The sequence below is a fragment of the Psammomys obesus genome, unplaced genomic scaffold, assembly GCF_907164565.1.
Source record: "Psammomys obesus unplaced genomic scaffold, mPsaObe1.curated_primary_1811, whole genome shotgun sequence".
Lineage (NCBI taxonomy): Eukaryota > Metazoa > Chordata > Mammalia > Rodentia > Muridae > Psammomys > Psammomys obesus.
The window spans coordinates 1322419-1340144 of record NW_026590511.1 but is presented as its reverse complement, the minus strand read 5'-3'; the positions used below and the strand labels follow the sequence as shown (position 1 = coordinate 1340144).

Here is a 17726-nt window from a genome sequence, read left to right as displayed (position 1 = left end):
AGCGGGTGAGCCTCAGACCTCTCCAGTCAGGACCTTCTCGGAAGCCTGTGCCCTCCACCCACAGCTCAGGCACCCTGCCCAGCAGGGGTGACCCTGAGCAGCAGAGACCACAGATCTTCCGGGGGCAAAGGCCCCGCGGCCACTAACATTCCCATGCTAGGCAGCAATGTGGGTGTGAAGCCAAGGGGGACGGCAAGGGCAGGAGATGGAAGCTGACAGGGCCAGATTGGGCAGTGCAGGATTCTGAGCCCCAGTATGGGGCCACTGAGGCAGGAGGATCACGAATTCAAGGTCAGTCTGAGCTATATATTCAGACCCAGGAACAAAACCAAAAATGGGCTGGCCGGATGGTGCAGTGGTTAAAGGCGCTTGCCGCCTGACTTCCATCCCCAAGACCCACATGGCAGAGGTGAGGACTGACTCCCACAAGTTGCCCTGTGACCTGGACATGAGCAGATCCACAACCATTTGGGGAACTTAGACTCCAGCAAGCCCCTGATCGACCCACATTCCCCCTCACCTAGTGTCTCCCTGGCTACTACCATCAAAAACAGGCCTGTGATTCAGCCGTATCAGTGGGTCACTTGACACCACTCACCTGCTAACTCCATCCTCCAAGAGATGAAGTGACATCAGGAGCCCAGGCAGAGGGGGCGAGAGTGTGAACCAGGATGGAACCCCACCTAGAAATCCCCCCACCCCAGTGAGTTTGGGGGCGTTCCAGGGGCGGGGCCGCTGCCTAGAATACAGTGATGGGCTGGGAATAGAGCTCCTGGCCGTGAGCACTTTGAGCCCTGCCAAGACTTGGGTTCACAGGACACGACAAGCCACAAAACCCAAATCGATCCGGAAGCTCCCCGGGAACGCATGGCCCCAATTCCTTCCGAAACCAGAGGCAGAAGGAACATTTCCCAGCTAGTTCTGGGGCAGCAGGTCCCACAGATGAGGATGTGTTGGAGACGGAAGCCGGAGGCCGGGCCCCTCCCCACCTGGACAGAGAGCTTTCACCGCCAGGTGCTGGCAAGTGAACCCAGGCAGGACGTTGAAGCTGTCATCCTGGCTCTTGAGGTCACATGGAGATCTGAGGCCGGCCTTCCTGGCAGAGCGGCACTGTCGAGGAAAACCTTTATTCGCAGCACCTCACTGAGGAACGCTGAGGCAGGAGGATGCTGAGCTGCAGGTTTGGGCTACATAGCCAGACCTCGTTCAGACATGGACAGTGAGATGGCGTAGGTGAAGGCATTTGGTGATGATGGCTTGAGTTCTGCCCTGGGATGCTCACAGGTTGCCCTCTGACCTCTGCATGTGTCAGGGGTGTGTGATCCCACACAAAATGAATGTATGAAGTACACGTTTTAAAAACTGATGCCAGTCGGGAGGTGGTGGCGCACGCCTGTAATCCCAGCACTCGGGAGGCAGAGGCAGGCAGATCTGAGTCTGAGGCCAGCCTGGGCTACAGAGTGAGTTCCAGGACAGCCAGGGCCACACAGAGAAGCCCTGTCTTGAAAAAAGGAAATTGTGGTTGTGTGTATCCCAGCTTTTGAATTCTGGGGACTCCAAATCAGGTCCTCCTGCTTGATAGCAAACACCTTTACCTACTGAGCCAGCCGCGGGCCCTAGAAACCATTCCTTTTCTCCCCCTCCTTTTCCCCCCTCCCCCTCCTTTCTATGGGTATGTTGCCTGTGTATCTGTGTATGCAGTTTCTGAGTAAGTCAGAAGTGGGGTGTCGGGTGCCCTGGAGTCATGGGTGTTTGTAAGCTCCCCGTGGGTCCTGGTCCTCTGTGAGAACAGCTGGAGCTCTAAGCACTGAGCAGTCCAAGAGGCCACCCCCTCCTTTTCTTTCTTTCGTGTGTTGAGATAAACTCTACATGGTCCCGGCTGAAGTAGAGGCCATTTCTTCCGAGGGTTCTCGGCGTTCCCTCTGGAGCTGAGTCCACACAGGAAGGACCCGAGCCTCGCCAGGCAAATCCGCTGTTCTCCTCCCCGCCAGGAGCTCCTGTGTCCCCCAGCTTCCCTCCAGGGCCTGTTTGCGCCTTTTCCCATATCACCACAGTGTCCGAGCACTGTTGCTGCGCGCAGGCAGCCGCACATTTGCTCAAAGCCACGGGGGACATGGATCTGACTCAGTTTACAGAAGGGGCAGTTAGGGCTCGGAGAGGTCTGTCGCTGCCTGGAGGACACCTGGAACCCGCCGCCGCCCACCTTACCTCCAGGGACCGCTTGGCCTCTAGTTACACGGGCTGGGCCGCGCCGGCCGGTGGGGGAGTTGTGGTCGTAGGGGGCGGCCCAGCAGCTCTCACCCGCGTGGAGGGCACCACGTGACTGCGTCAATCATCATCCAGAAGGGAGGAGGCGTGGAGGCGGGGCATCATGTCTAAACCCATGCCTGTGTGTCAGGGTCCTGACTGAAGGTCAGCGTGGGGACTCTGTCCCCGGAGGGCAGAGCTGAGCGGGCCTGCCCCTCCCCCACGCCCGCCCGCTCCCCCGCCAGCGGGAGCCCCCCTTCACTCCCAGGTGGTCCATCTCCATGGCAACGTCCCATCCGCAGGTGGTCGTAACCTTAGCAACCAGGTGCCAGCCACCCTCCTGCCTGGGAGGGTGTGACCCTCCTGTCACTCTCCCACGCAGCTCCTCACCTAAGCGGCTCTGAGGAGCTGCGGGGTAGGAGTGGGGAGAACTTCGGGAACGCTGAGCTCAGAGAGGGCAAGAGACATCCCGTGGCCACACAGCAGCTGGCCTGGAGACCTCGCACCCACCCTCCTCCAGGCCTTACACGCGAGTTCAGTGCCTATTAAGCACCAGCTGTATGCGTGGCTCCAGCACATCTCTGTCATCAGCTGACTCCCACGGGTGACACACCACCAGCTGGGGGGAGAGGGCAGAGACTGCCGTGGTCTTCAGAAGCCCCACGCTTTCTCCTGCTCGGACCGTGCCCATCGAGTTCGCCGTCAGCGATGTTGCTAGTTCAAGGGAGAGGTGACAGCCTGTTGGACCCCAAGCGTGTGCAGGGAGGCCGCGCTGCCGGGGAAAGGGGGAAGGGCAGACATAAATAGGATGAATGAGAAAATTATAGGATATCTTAGGAAATTGTAGGGAGGCTGGGAACGGGGGACAGAAGGCGGCCGGGTGGGGATGTGAGTCAGGAGGAAGCAGGGGCGGGCAGGGAAGACGCGGGGAAGGCGCCCTGCTCTGTAGAGGGAACAGCACGTGCAAAGGTCCTGAGGTGGGAGCCAGGCCCCACCCCCCTGATCTCACTCTCCCATCTCCAGAGCAATGAAAGGAAGCGGCATGGAGCCCCTAAGCGCCCTGGGGTTCCCGGGAATTAAAGCTGCAGTCTGCAGCGCTGGATACCGGAGCTCCCTGATCCTCAGCGGTGGGCCCCAATCCTGGCCTCAGACAAGATAGGTTGGGCCTGGAAGGGGACCCAGGCGGTCGGCCAATGTCCCCGACCCTCCCTGGCTCCACCTCTGGCTTTGGTTGTGGCTGTGTCCCCATCCATGGCAAGCTGGGGACACATGTATCCCCCTTAGTTTTGTATGCAGTAGGCACTCAACAGGAGCCCCCAGGACCGCAGAGACTCAGAGAAGGGATGCAACCTGCCTGGGATCACACCTCATTTCAGTACAAGACAGGGCCAGCCTGGTGTGAAGCGAGGGTCTACCTCCAAGGATGTTGTGGGGGTCACCTTTTTTTCCCAGACCTTTCCTTATCTTGGAAGGGAGCTCTGGCCCCGGGGCTCCGGGAGGGACCCGGTCTGTGGCCTCCCAGGATGCAGTTTCTGGGCCTCAGGCCAATGCGACAGTCTGGGAACAGAGCCTGTTTGAGTCACAGGTGGTGGAGCCAATGCCAGGCTGCCACCGAAACGCTGGAGGACACAGAGGGCACACGGGGAGGGGGCCAGCGTAGGATATGCCCCTGGCTCCCGAAGCTAGGCCCACAGGCCACCCCACACTGGGGACAAAGGCAGCCTGGCCGCCAGCACACTCACCGCGAGGCAGGGAGGAAGGGGCCACATGCAGCCAGCTCCTGAGAGTGGATGCTCTGGGGTGACACCCTGCTCTCTCACACCTACCCGCCCGGGACCCACCCCGAGGCCTGAGCCCCTGGCTGCAGCACTGCCTGAACGGTCCACACAGCAAACTCCTGTCCCTTCCTGCTCAGTGTGTCTTCCTCAGGGAAGTCCCTGGTTTGAGCCTGGGGTGGGGCTCCAGCTGATGGCCACACCTTTGTTTTTAAAGATTCGTTTTATTTTCTTTTACTTGTTTGCTTTTCAAGACAGGGTTTCTCTCGTTGCAGCCTTGGCTGTCTTGGAACTCGCTCTGTAGACCAGGCTGGCCTGGAGCTCAGAGATCTTCCTGCCTCTGCCTCCCGAGTGCTGGGATTAAAGGCCTGCGCAGCCCGTTGATTTGATTGTGACTGTGCCAGGCCAACCCCCGCCCCCCTCTGTGTGTGTGTGTGTGTGTGTGTGTACAGGAGCCTACAAACCAGCAGGGGGCATCAGAGCCCCTGGAACTGGAGTTTCAGACACTTGTGAGGCTAATGTGGGTGCTGAGATGGGAGCTGCCGGTGCTCCAACCGCTGAGGCTTCTCTCTAGCCCCCCTCGTCTCGGGGTTCCCTCCGTGTGCCACCTCTGTAGCGTACGCACGTGCTGAGGTGCCCAGCCAGGTCTGTCCCAGGCACAGGGAGGCTCCAGGAGTGGGGGTAGCCATAGCGGGGGTGGGGGGTGGGAAGGAAGGCAGCAGGGAGCCAGCCAGTGAGGAGCAAGGCCGGTGTGCCATGCGATGGTGGAGGCCTGGCCTGGGAGGGAGGGGACACCGGGGAGGTGGTGGTTTCCAGAAGGTTCCAAAGGGACAGCCTGGCGTGTCCGGGGAGCCCTCCAGCCTTCCTTGGCGCTCGGCGTGTGGGGAGGCCGGGAGGCCGGGGAGGTGCCAGGCACGCGGCGTACCGGGGGGCCGCATCCCCGTCTGCCCCCGAGCCGCTCCAACACGTGTCGCGCGCGCCCCTGGCAGCTCGCGCGCGCCCCAGCCATGCGCACGGGGATGCGAGGCGGGGACGCGCACGGCGGAGCCCGGGAGGCGGCGGCGGCGGCGGCGGCGGTGGCGGCGGCGGCGGCGGCGGCCGCGGTGGTGGCGGCTCGTGGCGGCTCCGAGCGGTCCCCGCTCCCTGTCCGAGGAGGAGCCGCCCGGGTGAGTGACAGCGCTGCAGCCCGGGGACCCCCCCCGGGACCCCCACGTGCCTTTCTCTCCAGTCCCCCTGCGCCCCCCGGAAAACTTCGGGGTCCTCCTCGCCTCCGGAGATGCGGAGCCTAGAGGATCCGAGGGGCGCATCTCCGGACGCAGCCTGGGGGACGCGAGACGGGGATGCGCACTGCGGCAGGGGGACACCCGGCTTGGAGCTGCGGCTCTGCGCGCTGAGATCCCCCGCCAGCCAGCGCAGGGCGACGCGCGCCAGGCGGGTGGGGGGGTCTGCGCGCGGGACTCTCGCATATTCGGGATCCCGGTCCTGAGCGGAGGGACCGGGGTGCCGGGCAGGGGCCCCCGCTGGGCCGGCCTGTGAGCCGGGAACGGCCACGGTGGTGGGGGCGGCCGCCCACCCCGTCCCGGAGGCCTGCTGTCTCCCCTGGGGACTGGGCCTGGCCGGGGAGGCCGCTGGGCCCCATTCAACAAGTTGGGAGGCGCACGAGCTCCGGCTGGACGGGTGTCCCACCCCGTCTTGAGACCAAGGGCTCCAGCACCACAGCCCCCGAGGCACAGTTGTCCCTCCTCCCGGGGGGAACGGCCCAGGACTTGGGGGTCTGATGCATTTCAGAAGCGGCATTAATGCCAGGCGGCTTCTTGGTGTGTGTGCGGGGGTGGGGGGACCCAGAGCCGGGGCCAGGCCTGAGACCCTGTGGGCCTGAGTCGCATGATTGGGGGGCGGATCGGATGCCTGCCATTTGGTGGCGGGGAAGGGCTGTTGCGGCTTGGAACCTGGTGGGAACTTTTAGTAAGAACAGAACTGTCAGGCTGAGGGTAACCCCGGGGGACTCCCTGGAGGAGGCACACCAAGGCTGTAAGAAGGTGAAGGACAAGAGGCAGAGGGGCTCGGCTGGAAACAGCAGCCCTGAGCTCCTGGGGGCTTAAACAGCGCAGCCCTGGCTTGGATGGTGACAGGTGGCCCCGTGGATGTCCCCTGCGCACAGACACCCGGATGAAGTTGGGTAGGAGGAAGCAGGCACCCAGGGCGGGGTGGGATCCCCTTGAGTTTCCTAATTGCACTTCTCTCCCTGGTTCCTTTCTACAATTGACACCTTCCCCCCCCCCCCCCCCGGATGAGGGGCAACAAACCCCAGTTCCATCCCAGCCCTGAGATTGCACCAGAGCGGCTGGGAAGTTCGAACATTCAACTCCCACCGGCTCCTGCTTGGCGGGCCTCAGTGTTTCCATCTGTAGAGTGGGGGTGGCCACCGCCACCCACCCCCGGAGGCAGCCAGGCCTGGGATGGCGCCTGGAAGGGGAGGAGCGCACGCTCCCAAGGCTTTTGTGCCTCTGCCCACAAGGCTGTCACTTCGGGCCCTCCTGACTCAGTACCGACTCACCAGGTAGGGAGCCTTTCAGGAGAACTTACCCCGGCAACCTGGTTGGGGGTGGGCAGCCCCCGTGAGCCACCCACACCTACGCCGCCGAGGAGCTGGGCTTTAGTACTGAGCTGGTGTGAGGCTCACATTCCAGTGCTCACGGGAGAGCGAGCTGGGTCCTCAGTCCCTCGTCTCCCTCTCCTGTGAATGCCACCATGGTCTCAGGGCTAGCGGACAACCGGACGGGGCACAGGCTGGGGCTTAGGTGTTCGCCAATCTGGAACCTTCCTGTCCTTCGCTGCTGCGGTGGGCAGCCCACTACTCTCCTCAGGCCCAGGCTACTAAGGAAACTGGGTCAGGAACCCCCCTGCTCCCCAAAACGGTGGAAAGGGACCCATGGCAGATGGGAGGCTAATTAGGGCTTTAACGAACTGCCATAGATTAAAAGCCCCAGGAGGGCCGAGATCTAGGACAAAAGAATGTACCAGCCGTGGGGCTGGGGGCTGGGAGTGTCCCCAAGAGTGTAGCTCAGAGTGGGGGTGCTGTGTGAGGGTGTGCCGGGCCGGTACTCACCCAGGCTTACCCCTGCCCTCTTACTGTGGTGGGGGACCAAGGGCTGAGGGACAGGAGGCCACTGAAGCCCGCCTCCCGGCACTCGGGCTCATTCTCCCCCAGGACCGGACCTCAGACTCTTGTCCTAAGCGGGGACGAGGGAGCAGGATCCCACAGCCGTGCTCTGTCTCCTTTAGCTGAAGGGAATCTTTGTCAGATTCCTCCCAGAATCCCTAGCCAGAATGTTGGGGGGCTGGGAGGAGAGGCTCCTGTTTTCCAGACTGTTCCGTGGGGATAGATCTTGGGAGTCTCTATCAGGCCCCCACAATGTGACTCCGGCAGATGTCAGACCCCAGGGCGGCTAGCAAAACCATTTTCCCCTCAACAGGAAACGGTGCCTGGCTGCCAGAAGCCACACACCCATCCCTCCACCGGGCCACGGTGGCCCTGGGTGTGAGTCCACCCAGCTGCTGGAAGAAGCCAGGCAGTGGGGTGGCCCAGGGAGTATCCCAGCAGCCTCGTTCTGTGGCTCGTGGCCCCTCTTCTCTCCACGGAGCCAGCATCACAGAATTGCTGAGGTTTCTGCCTGTCATCCACCTGCCTCCCTCCTTCCCACAACTCCAAGGTGACACTGGCCCCAGAGGACCCAGGACAGTCCTCAGCTCCGGCTCATCAGCAGTGTCCTGCCTACACAGGAGATGACAGTCCCCAGGCCCCACCGTGGCCCCATTTCCATAGACTGAGAACAGCATCGGGCATACAGTAGGTGGCTACTAAATGCTTGTTGAATGAATGAGTGTCAGAGACCTACTCCTAACCTGGGTGGAAACGTCTAGAAGCAAGCGGTCAGTGGACGAGCCTCTAGGCTGAGTTTTCCTTCCCGTCCCAGCCCAGGGGTCCTGTTTGGCCCTGGCCCTGGGTGTCTGGACTGTGCGTGTACACTGACCGAGTACCTGGTGGGAGCTGGCTCTCCCTTCCAGGCTTGGCGGCACATCTCTTGCTCTGGACTCCTCCCTGGCTCCCTATTGTCCCGGGCACCGAGTGGGAAATGCCCAATGCCCTCGGCCCACTCGGCACCAGGACAGGGATGAGCTGACTCCAAGGCCGACCTGCCCAGCCCTGCGGCCCCCGACCCACTCTCTTCTGGGAGATTTTCCAAACCTCCATTCGATTTATCTGTTTGTATTTTTCATGTCCGTTCACCCACAGTGAGCGACAGGTCGCAGTGGGCCACCTGGTGTGGGGCTGGAGCGAATGTCCAGAAGGGGAGAATCAGCCAGGATGTGTGGGCTCCCAGGGGCTGGAGGGGGAAGGGGTGGTGGCTCATCAGGTCGCTTTTGGGGCGATGGAGGTCTGAGTTAGAGGTGTTCGTTACATGTGAATGCACTTAGAGGCCCTGGGGTCCACTTGAAGTCTTGCAGCCCAGCTCAGGGTGACAGGAGCGAAGGATTGGGAGGACAGTGGCCAGTGAGCCCAGGCTTCAGGCCTTGCCAAGGCCGCTGCGCTGCAGCGGGTTCTCATGCATATTCATGAGTCATGTCCTTGAAGCCTTAGGCTGGGCTCTTCCGTCCGTGGGGGCCATACCAGGCGTGCCAGACCCCTGAAGCCCAGCAAGGGCCATCTCAGTGGTGGCTGCACAAGCCGGTCCAGGCAGCCTGCCGTCAGGGGTTTTACCATGGAGGTGGGGGAGAAGCCAGAAGGTTCTAGATTCTGGTCCATGAGGCAGCGAGCGGTCTGCTCCTATGGTCAGGTGCACGGCCTCAGAGAGGCCCTTGGGGCAAAGCTGCCTCTTTGTTATACTTTTTTATTATTTTTGTGGTGTCAGGAATGCAGCCCTGGGTTTCTTGCAGGCTAGACCAGTGCTCCACCCTGGCCACGCCCCCAGCCCCTCACTGGAGGATTCTAGGCAAAGGCTCCACCCTGACCAAGGTCCAGCTTTCTTTTCCTGTTTTTCTTTTTCTTTTCTTTTCTCTCTCTAACTTATTTGTGTTTTGGGTGTATGGATTTACTTTTTTGTTTGTGGATTTTTTTTCGAGACAGGGTTTCTCTGTGTAATCCTGGTTGTCCTGGACTCACATTGTAGACCAGGCTGGCCTTGAACCGTAGATCCGCCCGCCTCTGCCCCCGAGGGCTGGGGTTAAAGGCATGGCCCCCACACCCGGCTACTTCCCCCCTCCTAGATTGATGTCTTTATATGTACAGTTGGTCCCCTGCATGACTCACTGTGCAGCCCTTGTGTGCAGTGTCCCAGGAAACCAGAGGGTGCTGGGTCCAGGAAATACAGTTACAGGGATCGTGAGCTGCCGTGTGGGTGCTGGGGCCCGAACCTCACAGAACTCCCCAAGCTCTGGCCGCTGAGCCGTCTCCCCAGCCCTTTTGACTTTGAGAGAAGGTCTCACCAGGTTGCAGGATGTCCTGGAACTAACAGCCCTTCCTCAGCTTCCGGGGAGATGGGACAGCAGGTGTGTGCCACCGCTCCCTTAGGTTTGGGGTGTCCTTTTGTTTTTATTTGTTTGACAGCATGCCAGCACCGGGTGGAGTGTCTTTGGGGGCCGAGCAAAAAAAAAAACAACAAAAAAAAACCAACCCTTTTTCTGGCCTGTCAGACATAGGATGGAGCTGGGGCAGCTCAAAGTCTCCAGATGTGAGCTTGGGACTCGAGGGGCCAATCTGGCAGACACCAGAGATGTCCCCATCCCTGGAGTTGGATTGAGGGGAGGCCGGGGCAACCACACAGGACACACAAGCAAGGAGTGTTCAGCCAGTCCTACTTCCTCATGTGTGCCAGCACCTGGGAGGCTGAGGCAGGAGGATTGCTGCCAGTTTGACGCCCGCCTGGGCTATAGTATCTCAAAGTCAACAGCAAGAATGAAAAGGCCACAGAGTAGTAGAGTCCTCAGACCGAGAGAGACACTTTGCTTGGGGCCAGGACCTAGAGAGATGGCTTTGTGGGAATTTCCTCCCCAAGGCCACAGGGCAAGAAAAGGGACGGAGAAACCAGCCTCTCCATAGCACCTGGGTGCACCCCAGCCCCAGGGCCCCGGACACCCTCTCCCTGCCTGCCTTCCTCAACACCAGGCACCAGCGACCTGGAGTGCTCTGACCCTACAGTGATCCGCAGGCTCTCAGAGGCTCCCGGGCTCCCGCCCTCACAAGTCTGTCAGGCAAGAGAGCGCAAGCAAGGTCCCCGACACACAGTACGCAGGGCCAGGGTCCCGGCCGGGAGCAGGCCTTTGCTTAGAGGCTGCCCAACCCTCCTCACTACCCCCCCCCCTTCTTAAACAGCCTGTGGAGGAGATGGCAGCGCGGGCCTGCCAGGAGAGGTTAGAGTTGAAAAACTAGGTCACCCTTTGAGTGGCCCCTGCTGGGCTGGCTCAAGAGATCTGCTGTCCCTGCCTGCGTGGTGGAGTAATTATAGAGAGAGCGCGCGCCGGAGCCCTGGAGGGCTCCGTGGCCGAGGTCGGAGGGGGTGCAGGGGAAGGCCGGGGTTCAGTGGCTGCGAGCAGGCAGCACCGAACCTGTCAGCGCAGCGCGCTGTCTGCCAGAACTTGAGGTTCTTTTCTGAGCCTAGCTACCCTGGAGGCAGAAACCAGGAGGACTGCGTGTTCACGACCACCCACACAGACGGCTCTAGGCCAGCCTGGGCTACCTGAAGGCCCCACCCCCAAAGAAATCGCACGTGCAGCAGAGTCTGTGAGGCTTGTAGGGGGCTGTGAAGGAAAGCCGCGTTGGCTCGGCTGTGAAGGGCTTGCTGTTCACACATGAAGACCTGAGTTCCAATCCCCACATCCCACATGAGAAGCTGGCACAAGGGCACACTTCGGTATCTCAGAGCTGAAAAAATAGGAGGACCCCTGGGGCTCATGGCTGAACAGCTTAGCCCAGTCAGCAGACTTTGGGTCCCACTGAGAGACTCGCTCTCAAAATACAAGGTCGAGAATGAATACACAAGACTGCGTCCAAGTCTTAGATCCACAGGAGTGTGCAGGAAGACAGGGTTTAGGCTGGGCTCCACCCTGACCACACCCCCAGCCCCTCACTGGGGGATTCCAGGCAGGGGCTCTCCTTTGGACCTGTGCCTTCTTGGTCGGCCTCACAAGCCTGGTGTACTCAGTCACCAGGGATGCCAGCAGAGACTGAGAGGTGCCGGCAGTCTGGCCTGGGGGGCTTCAGCTGCTGACACGCCATAAATAGCTACCTAGCAGATGGGAAGCCTTGTGGCAAAAGAGGCCACTCAGCCCAGCTGTCTCTCTGCTACCTCGACCCCTGGGTCGGGGCTACAGTCAGGCTGCCCGGGAGAAACGCCGACCGGCTTCGTCAGGCAGGCGATGCAGGTGTCTCGGCACCCACTGGCATCTTAACCTCCTGCCCACTCTGGCCCTCTGCCCCTCCTGTAGCTCCATTAATCTTCCATCCACTCTTAGGGCTTTTGCCCTGCCTGTTTCTCCATCCTAGCTCGCCTTTCCCATAGCCACTGAGGGTCACCATAAGTCACCCATTGGGTGTCCACAGAGGGGGAGGTGTCCTCTGTCACAGTCCCGGACTCTGGAGAGCCAAACTCAGAGCGTCCACTACTCCTGGTCCCTCCAAGGCGCTGGGCAGGGACCGTCCTGGCTCTGTTAGGTTCTGAGACACGAGTCTATCACCTAGCTCTGCTTCAACCTTCAAGTCAGCCTCGGCTACATAAGTGAGTCTGAGGCCAGCCTGGGCTGCAAGGGAGCTTCTCTGAAACCTCATCCACCTGTTCCGGGTGTTTCATGGAGCCCCACCGAGTGGCCTTTGAGGACTGAGTCTCTCAGTGAACCCAAAGTCCTCAAGGGCTCCGAAGGTGTGTGTCAGAGTGTGTGTCAGAGCCCCGCTCCCCTTCAGAGCTGAGTAATACTCCAATGTGGTGGTCTCAGGCTGTCCTGCTGTCCGTCCGTGGGCCCTGGGTTTCCATCGCGGCTGCTGTCACTGTGGGCATCTGTGTGAGATTTCCCGGGGGTGCTGCCGTGGGTCGCCCCGGGTGTGTCCGGCTGGGTGCCTCGGAGACTGATGTCCCTCCGTTTTCCGTCCCAGGCGTCCCGGACGATGCTGGCGCGGCCCTAGGCCTAGACCCTACACCATGACCTGCTGGCTGCGTCTGCTGGGCCTGCACCTGCTGCTGCTGCCCATGGCGCCCCCGGCCGCGGGCTGCCCCGCGCGCTGCGAGTGCTCCGCGCCCACCCGCACCGTGGCCTGCGGGCGCCGCCGGCTGACTGCCGTCCCCGAGGGCATCCCGGCCGAGACGCGCCTGCTGGAGCTGAGCCGCAACCGCATCCGCTGCCTGAACCCAGGCGACCTGGCCTCGCTGCCCACCCTGGAGGAGCTGGACCTCAACCACAACGTGATCGCTCACGTGGAGCCGGGGGCCTTCGCCAACCTGCCCCGCCTGCGCGTCCTGCGCCTCCGCGGCAACCAGCTGAAGCTCATCCCGCCCGGCGTCTTCACGCACCTGGACAGCCTCACCCTGCTGGACCTGAGCGAGAACAAGCTGGTCATCCTGCTGGACTTCAGCTTCCAGGACCTGCGCAGCCTGCGGCGGCTGGAGGTGGGCGACAACGACCTGGTGTTCATCTCCCGCCGGGCCTTCGCGGGGCTGCTGGGGCTGGCCGAGCTCACGCTGGAGCGCTGCAACCTCACGTCGCTGTCGCCGGAGTCGCTGGGCCACCTGCGGGGCCTGGGCGCGCTGCGCCTGCGCCACCTGGCCATCGCCGCGCTGGAGGACCAGAACTTCCGGCGGCTGCCGGGCCTCTCGCATCTGGAGATCGACAACTGGCCGCTGCTGGAGGAGGTGGCGCCCGGCAGCCTGCGCGGCCTCAACCTCACGTCGCTGTCCATCACGCACACCAACATCACGGCCGTGCCGGCCGCCGCGCTGCGCCAGCAGGCCCACCTCGCCTGCCTCAACCTGTCGCACAACCCCATCAGCACGCTGCCGCGCGGCTCCTTCCGGGACCTGGTGCGCCTGCGCGAGCTGCACCTGGCGGGGGCGCAGCTGGCCGTGGTGGAGCCCCAGGCCTTCGCGGGGCTGCGGCAGATCCGCCTGCTCAACCTGTCGGACAACCTGCTGTCCACGCTGGAGGAGAACACGTTCCACTCGGTGAACACGCTGGAGACGCTGCGCGTGGACGGCAACCCGCTGGCCTGCGACTGCCGCCTGCTGTGGATCGTGCAGCGGCGCAAGACGCTCAACTTCGACGGCCGCCTGCCCGCCTGCGCCAGCCCCGCCGAGGTGCGCGGCGACGCGCTGCGCCGCCTGCCGGACTCCGTGCTCTTCGAGTACTTCGTGTGCCGCAAGCCCAAGATCCGCGAGCGCCGGCTGCAGCACGTCACGGCGGCCGAGGGCGGCGACGCGCGCTTCCTGTGCCGCGCCGACGGCGAGCCCGCGCCCTCGGTGGCCTGGGTGACGCCGCGCCACCTCACCGTCACGGCCTCCAGCCGCGGCCGCGCCCGCGTGCTGCCCGGGGGCACGCTGGCCATCACGGACGCGCAGCCCCACGACAGCGGCACCTACACGTGCGTGGCCAGCAACGCCGGCGGCAACGACACCTACTTCGCCACCCTGACCGTCCAGCCGGCCCCCAACCGGACCCGGGGCGACGGGCACAACGAGACGCAGGTGGGCGCCCGCTTCCCGCTGGACCTCACCACCATCCTGGTGTCCACCGCCATGGGCTGCATCACCTTCCTGGGCGTGGTCCTCTTCTGCTTCCTGCTGCTCTTCGTGTGGAGCCGCGGCCGCGGGCAGCACAAGAACAACTTCTCCGTGGAGTACTCGTTCCGCAAGGTGGACGGGCCGGTGGCCGCGGCCGGCCAGGGAGGAGCGCGCAAGTTCAACATGAAGATGATCTGAGCCAGCCCCACGGTGGGCGCGGGGCTTGGGGGGGCCTCCGGCCAGTCTCAGCCAATTTCCACCTATGCATATTTTTTTTCCCAGAGGGGAAGCATGGCGGCTGCAAGTCAGCTCACAGGCAGAACTTCCACATTTGCTTTTTGTGTGTGTGTAGATATCTGCGGACTGTTTTCGAGCAAATCACTTTTGCAGGTCCTGAAAAAGTGTTTTCTAAGGGTTTCAACCTGTCTTTCCTGCCCTCTGCTGTGGCTGCTGTGCTGGGACCCAAAGTGCTGGGGACACTCAGGGTCCAGAGTTCCTTATGCAGGTGCAGAATGTGGCCCCAAAGTCCTGCATCCTCCGTTTGTCGCACTCAGCAGGCGGGTCCCCCAGAGGACACAGTGTTTTCAGTGGGCGCCTCCTCAGCCCACCGTAACACATCCCCGTGCCATACACAGGGCCCAGGGCTGCAGCAGGGTCCCCGGGCAGGCACTGGCCCGGCTCCTGCCCACTGCTACTCGGCCAGCCCAGGGCTACCCCAGGCTTGCAGGAGCCCTGTCCCCATCCCTCCATCCCGCCAGGAACTTCTGGTCTGGTGGGGCCGCCTGCCAGGAGAAGCCATGTCCCCATGTCCCCTAGAGGCCCCTCCATCCTGCCTAGCCATGCTGGCCATCTGCTTGCAGGAGGGCTGACTGCGCTGGGTTCTAGGAACCTGTCAGGCCACCCATGGCCGCTCTGCCTCTCCGCAGGGGCCATCGCCCATGCTGGCAGGGGTGGGCAGGCAGGGGTAGGGGCGGTGAGGGCTCAGACATCAGACAGGGTCAGGTCATGACCCAGCAGCCTGTCCTAAGTTCCTCCCCGGCTCCCACCTCCGCCTGATGACAGTGCGCTGCTGACAGGGGGACCTTGGGACTTAGCCAGAGACCAGGAAGGCACAGCAGGCTGCTGGACATGCAGTAAGACAGGCTGCAGCTCTGCTCCTGCATGCCCAGCTGTGATTGTGGTTCGCTGCGACCCTCCACGTCTTCCTTTGCAGAGCTAGTCTGAGCTGGCAGCCTTTGCCCTCAAGCCAGGCTCACAGAACCCCTGATTGGGTCCAGACGAAAAGGCAACTTCACACCAGGCAAGACTCAGCTCAAGCTTGGCTGGGAACATAGGGACCCTTTGGTCCTGCCCTCCCCAAAAAAATGGGTCAACAAGACCCGAGTGACCGGATTGAACAATATTTTCAGACCCTAGCCCTGAGCCGGACAGGACGGACCCCTTTGGTCCTGGAGCACCCTCTTCTTAGCCCCTGTTGCCATGGCAAGTCCAGGGCCCTCAAAACAACCACCAACGAAATCCAAGTGCCTTTAGAGTCCTTAAAAGACAGGAGGGTACATTGCAGGCAGGGCTATTCACAGTGTCGGTACATTACATTGGGGTTCCCCAGTCCCAACAACCTCCATCCTCACCCCGCTGTGTGACTGAAATCCAATAAAACAACCAGATTTAATATGAAAGTCAGATTTTCAGATATTATTACTCCCATGGCGGGGGTGGGAGACTAGGTAGCCGGCTCCCTTCAAGGTCGGGAAGCTCCGTGGCAGAGCCCCACACCAGTCAACACAGCACTGGCTGGGAGGCCGGAGAGTCAGGAGTTCAAGGTCAGCCTCAGCATGAAGCTGACATGTCTACAGTCAGGGCTGAGGCTGACCTCACATGGAGGAAGCCCTGACCACCTCAGACACCTGCCATCACCAGCATCCTGTAACGCGTGTCTTATCCAACCAGAGGCTGCTGGAGCTCCGGGAGTTTGGGGCTCCAGAGGGGGTCAGTCTCAGAAAGAAAAAATAAACTGGCTACACTGGTGTATAGGTGAGCCTGGCAGGGTCTGGGAAACGGACACCTTTACTGCAGCACGGGGGCGGGGGGGGGCTCCGTAGTGGACGGAGCGCCTGGGGACAGCCTAGGTGGCCCTCCTGAAGAGCTGAGCCTCTGCGAAGTGAAGGTCCCAGGATGCACTGTCTCGGTTGTATTTTTCCCTGAAGAGAAGCCATGGCAGCACTTGGCTGAGAGCCAGCCTGTCTTGACTTATTCTTTTACATTTTGTATTTTATCTGTTGTTTGTGAACAGAAACTCTTGTAGCCCGGGCTGGTCCCTTAGCATGCAGTGATGAACTTCAACTCCGATTCCCCTGCCTCCCCACTCCTGAGTATAGGGTGACAGCGTATGCCACCATGTCCACCTCTGTACCGCCCTGCCCCTGCCCTGACTTCTGTCCCCACAGCATCCCAGGAAGGCCCCTCCCCACCCTGGCCCTGACACCTCCCCTTTGAAGGGGACACTGGGTGGAGGGGCCCGGGCTGCTGCTGAGTTCTTGGGGACTAGGCTGTGTGTAGGGTGGTTTGTGTCTCATGTCCTCCGGTCTGGATGTTCTGTCCCCATCCCACACCTGTGGTGGGTGCTTCCCAGTGTCCTGAAAGATGAGCGCCATCCCGGCGCCACAGGTGAGCAAGAGTCAAGAGGACAAGCCATTCAGGGGCCGTCACTCCATCTCGGAGGGCCCTCCTCAAAGGGCACCCTGTCTGTGCAGCCCTGCTGCTTACCTGTTTCCCCAGGAGCCCGCAACAGCAGGAGCAACTCTAGTCAGGCAGGGGGAGCTGCTGAGGTAGCAGCTCCTTCCTGCCAGCTCAGCCCACCCTCAGCAGGCAGCCCTCCCTACTCAAGAGCTGCACTGGGCGGCTGGCACACTTGCTGTTTTAGGCCTCAAGCCCAGTTTAGGGCACTTTATGGTCCAAACAAGAAAACATGTTCCCAACTTGTGGTCCAAGCCTGTTATCCCAGCTATTAGGGAGACGGAGGCAGGATTTTTTCAAGGTGAGCTTGGATATTGTGAGACCCTGCCTCAAATAAAAATAAAAATAAAAGCCAGGCGATAGTGGTGGACAGCTTTACCCTAGCACTCAGGAGGCAAAAGACAGGGATCTGTGTCAGTTCCAGGCCAGTCTGGCCTACAGAGCAACTTCAGGACAGCCAGAGCTACATGGAGAAACCAAGTCTCAAAAATAACCAAAATAAATATTTAAAAGGAAAAATAGGTCTGGGAGCCTGCCTCAGAGATGTAGCCCACCAGTGAGGGGCTGGAGGCATGGTTATTCCAAGTAGTTGCCCAGCACGTGAAACCCTTCCTTAATCCCTAGCACCACACGACAGAGAGGCTGGAGAGACAACTCAATGGTTAAAAGCATGTAGCTTTGCAGTATCTGACTTTGGCCCAGCACCCATGTTGGTTGGGCTGTAACTCCAGCTCTGGTGGATCCAATGGCCATGGTCTCCTTAGGCAACTCCACACGCATGGCACAAACATACTTGCACATGCAATTAAAAAAATTATCTGGGCTCAATGGCACATGCCTGTAATCCCCAAACTCAGGAGGCAAATCTGAGTTCAAGGTCAGCCTGATCTAAAGAGTGTCCAGGACAGCCAGGGCTACATAGAGAAACTCTGCCTAAAAAATATAAATAAATAAAAATAAGTAGGTGGTGGTGCTCACCTTTAAACCCAGCACTTGGAAGGCAGAAGCAGGCACATCTTTGTGGCTGGCCTGGTCTACACTGCCAGTTCCACAACAGCCAGAGTTCCACAAGGAGATTCTCTCAAGAGACAAGAGAAGTGAGAGGTGGAAGAAAAAGGTGACCCAGCCTTGACCTCGCTGCGTGGCAGCCTCTTGGCTGTCTGCTGGTAGCCCCTGCACATAACGGCCTATCAGTGAGGCTGCC

The 17726-nt window shown here is 61.1% G+C and overlaps 1 protein-coding gene across 1 annotated transcript; it reads left to right on the top strand.

Moving 5' to 3' along the window:
* Positions 1–5141: 5141 nt before the first annotated feature.
* On the top strand, positions 5142–15459 carry Lingo3 (leucine rich repeat and Ig domain containing 3). The gene is made up of 2 exons (XM_055607857.1): positions 5142–5188; positions 12169–15459. The coding sequence occupies exon 2, from the start codon at positions 12215–12217 to the stop codon at positions 13982–13984; it is 1770 nt and encodes a 589-aa protein (XP_055463832.1). The 5' UTR covers positions 5142–5188; positions 12169–12214; the 3' UTR covers positions 13985–15459.
* The last annotated feature ends 2267 nt before the right edge of the window (positions 15460–17726 follow it).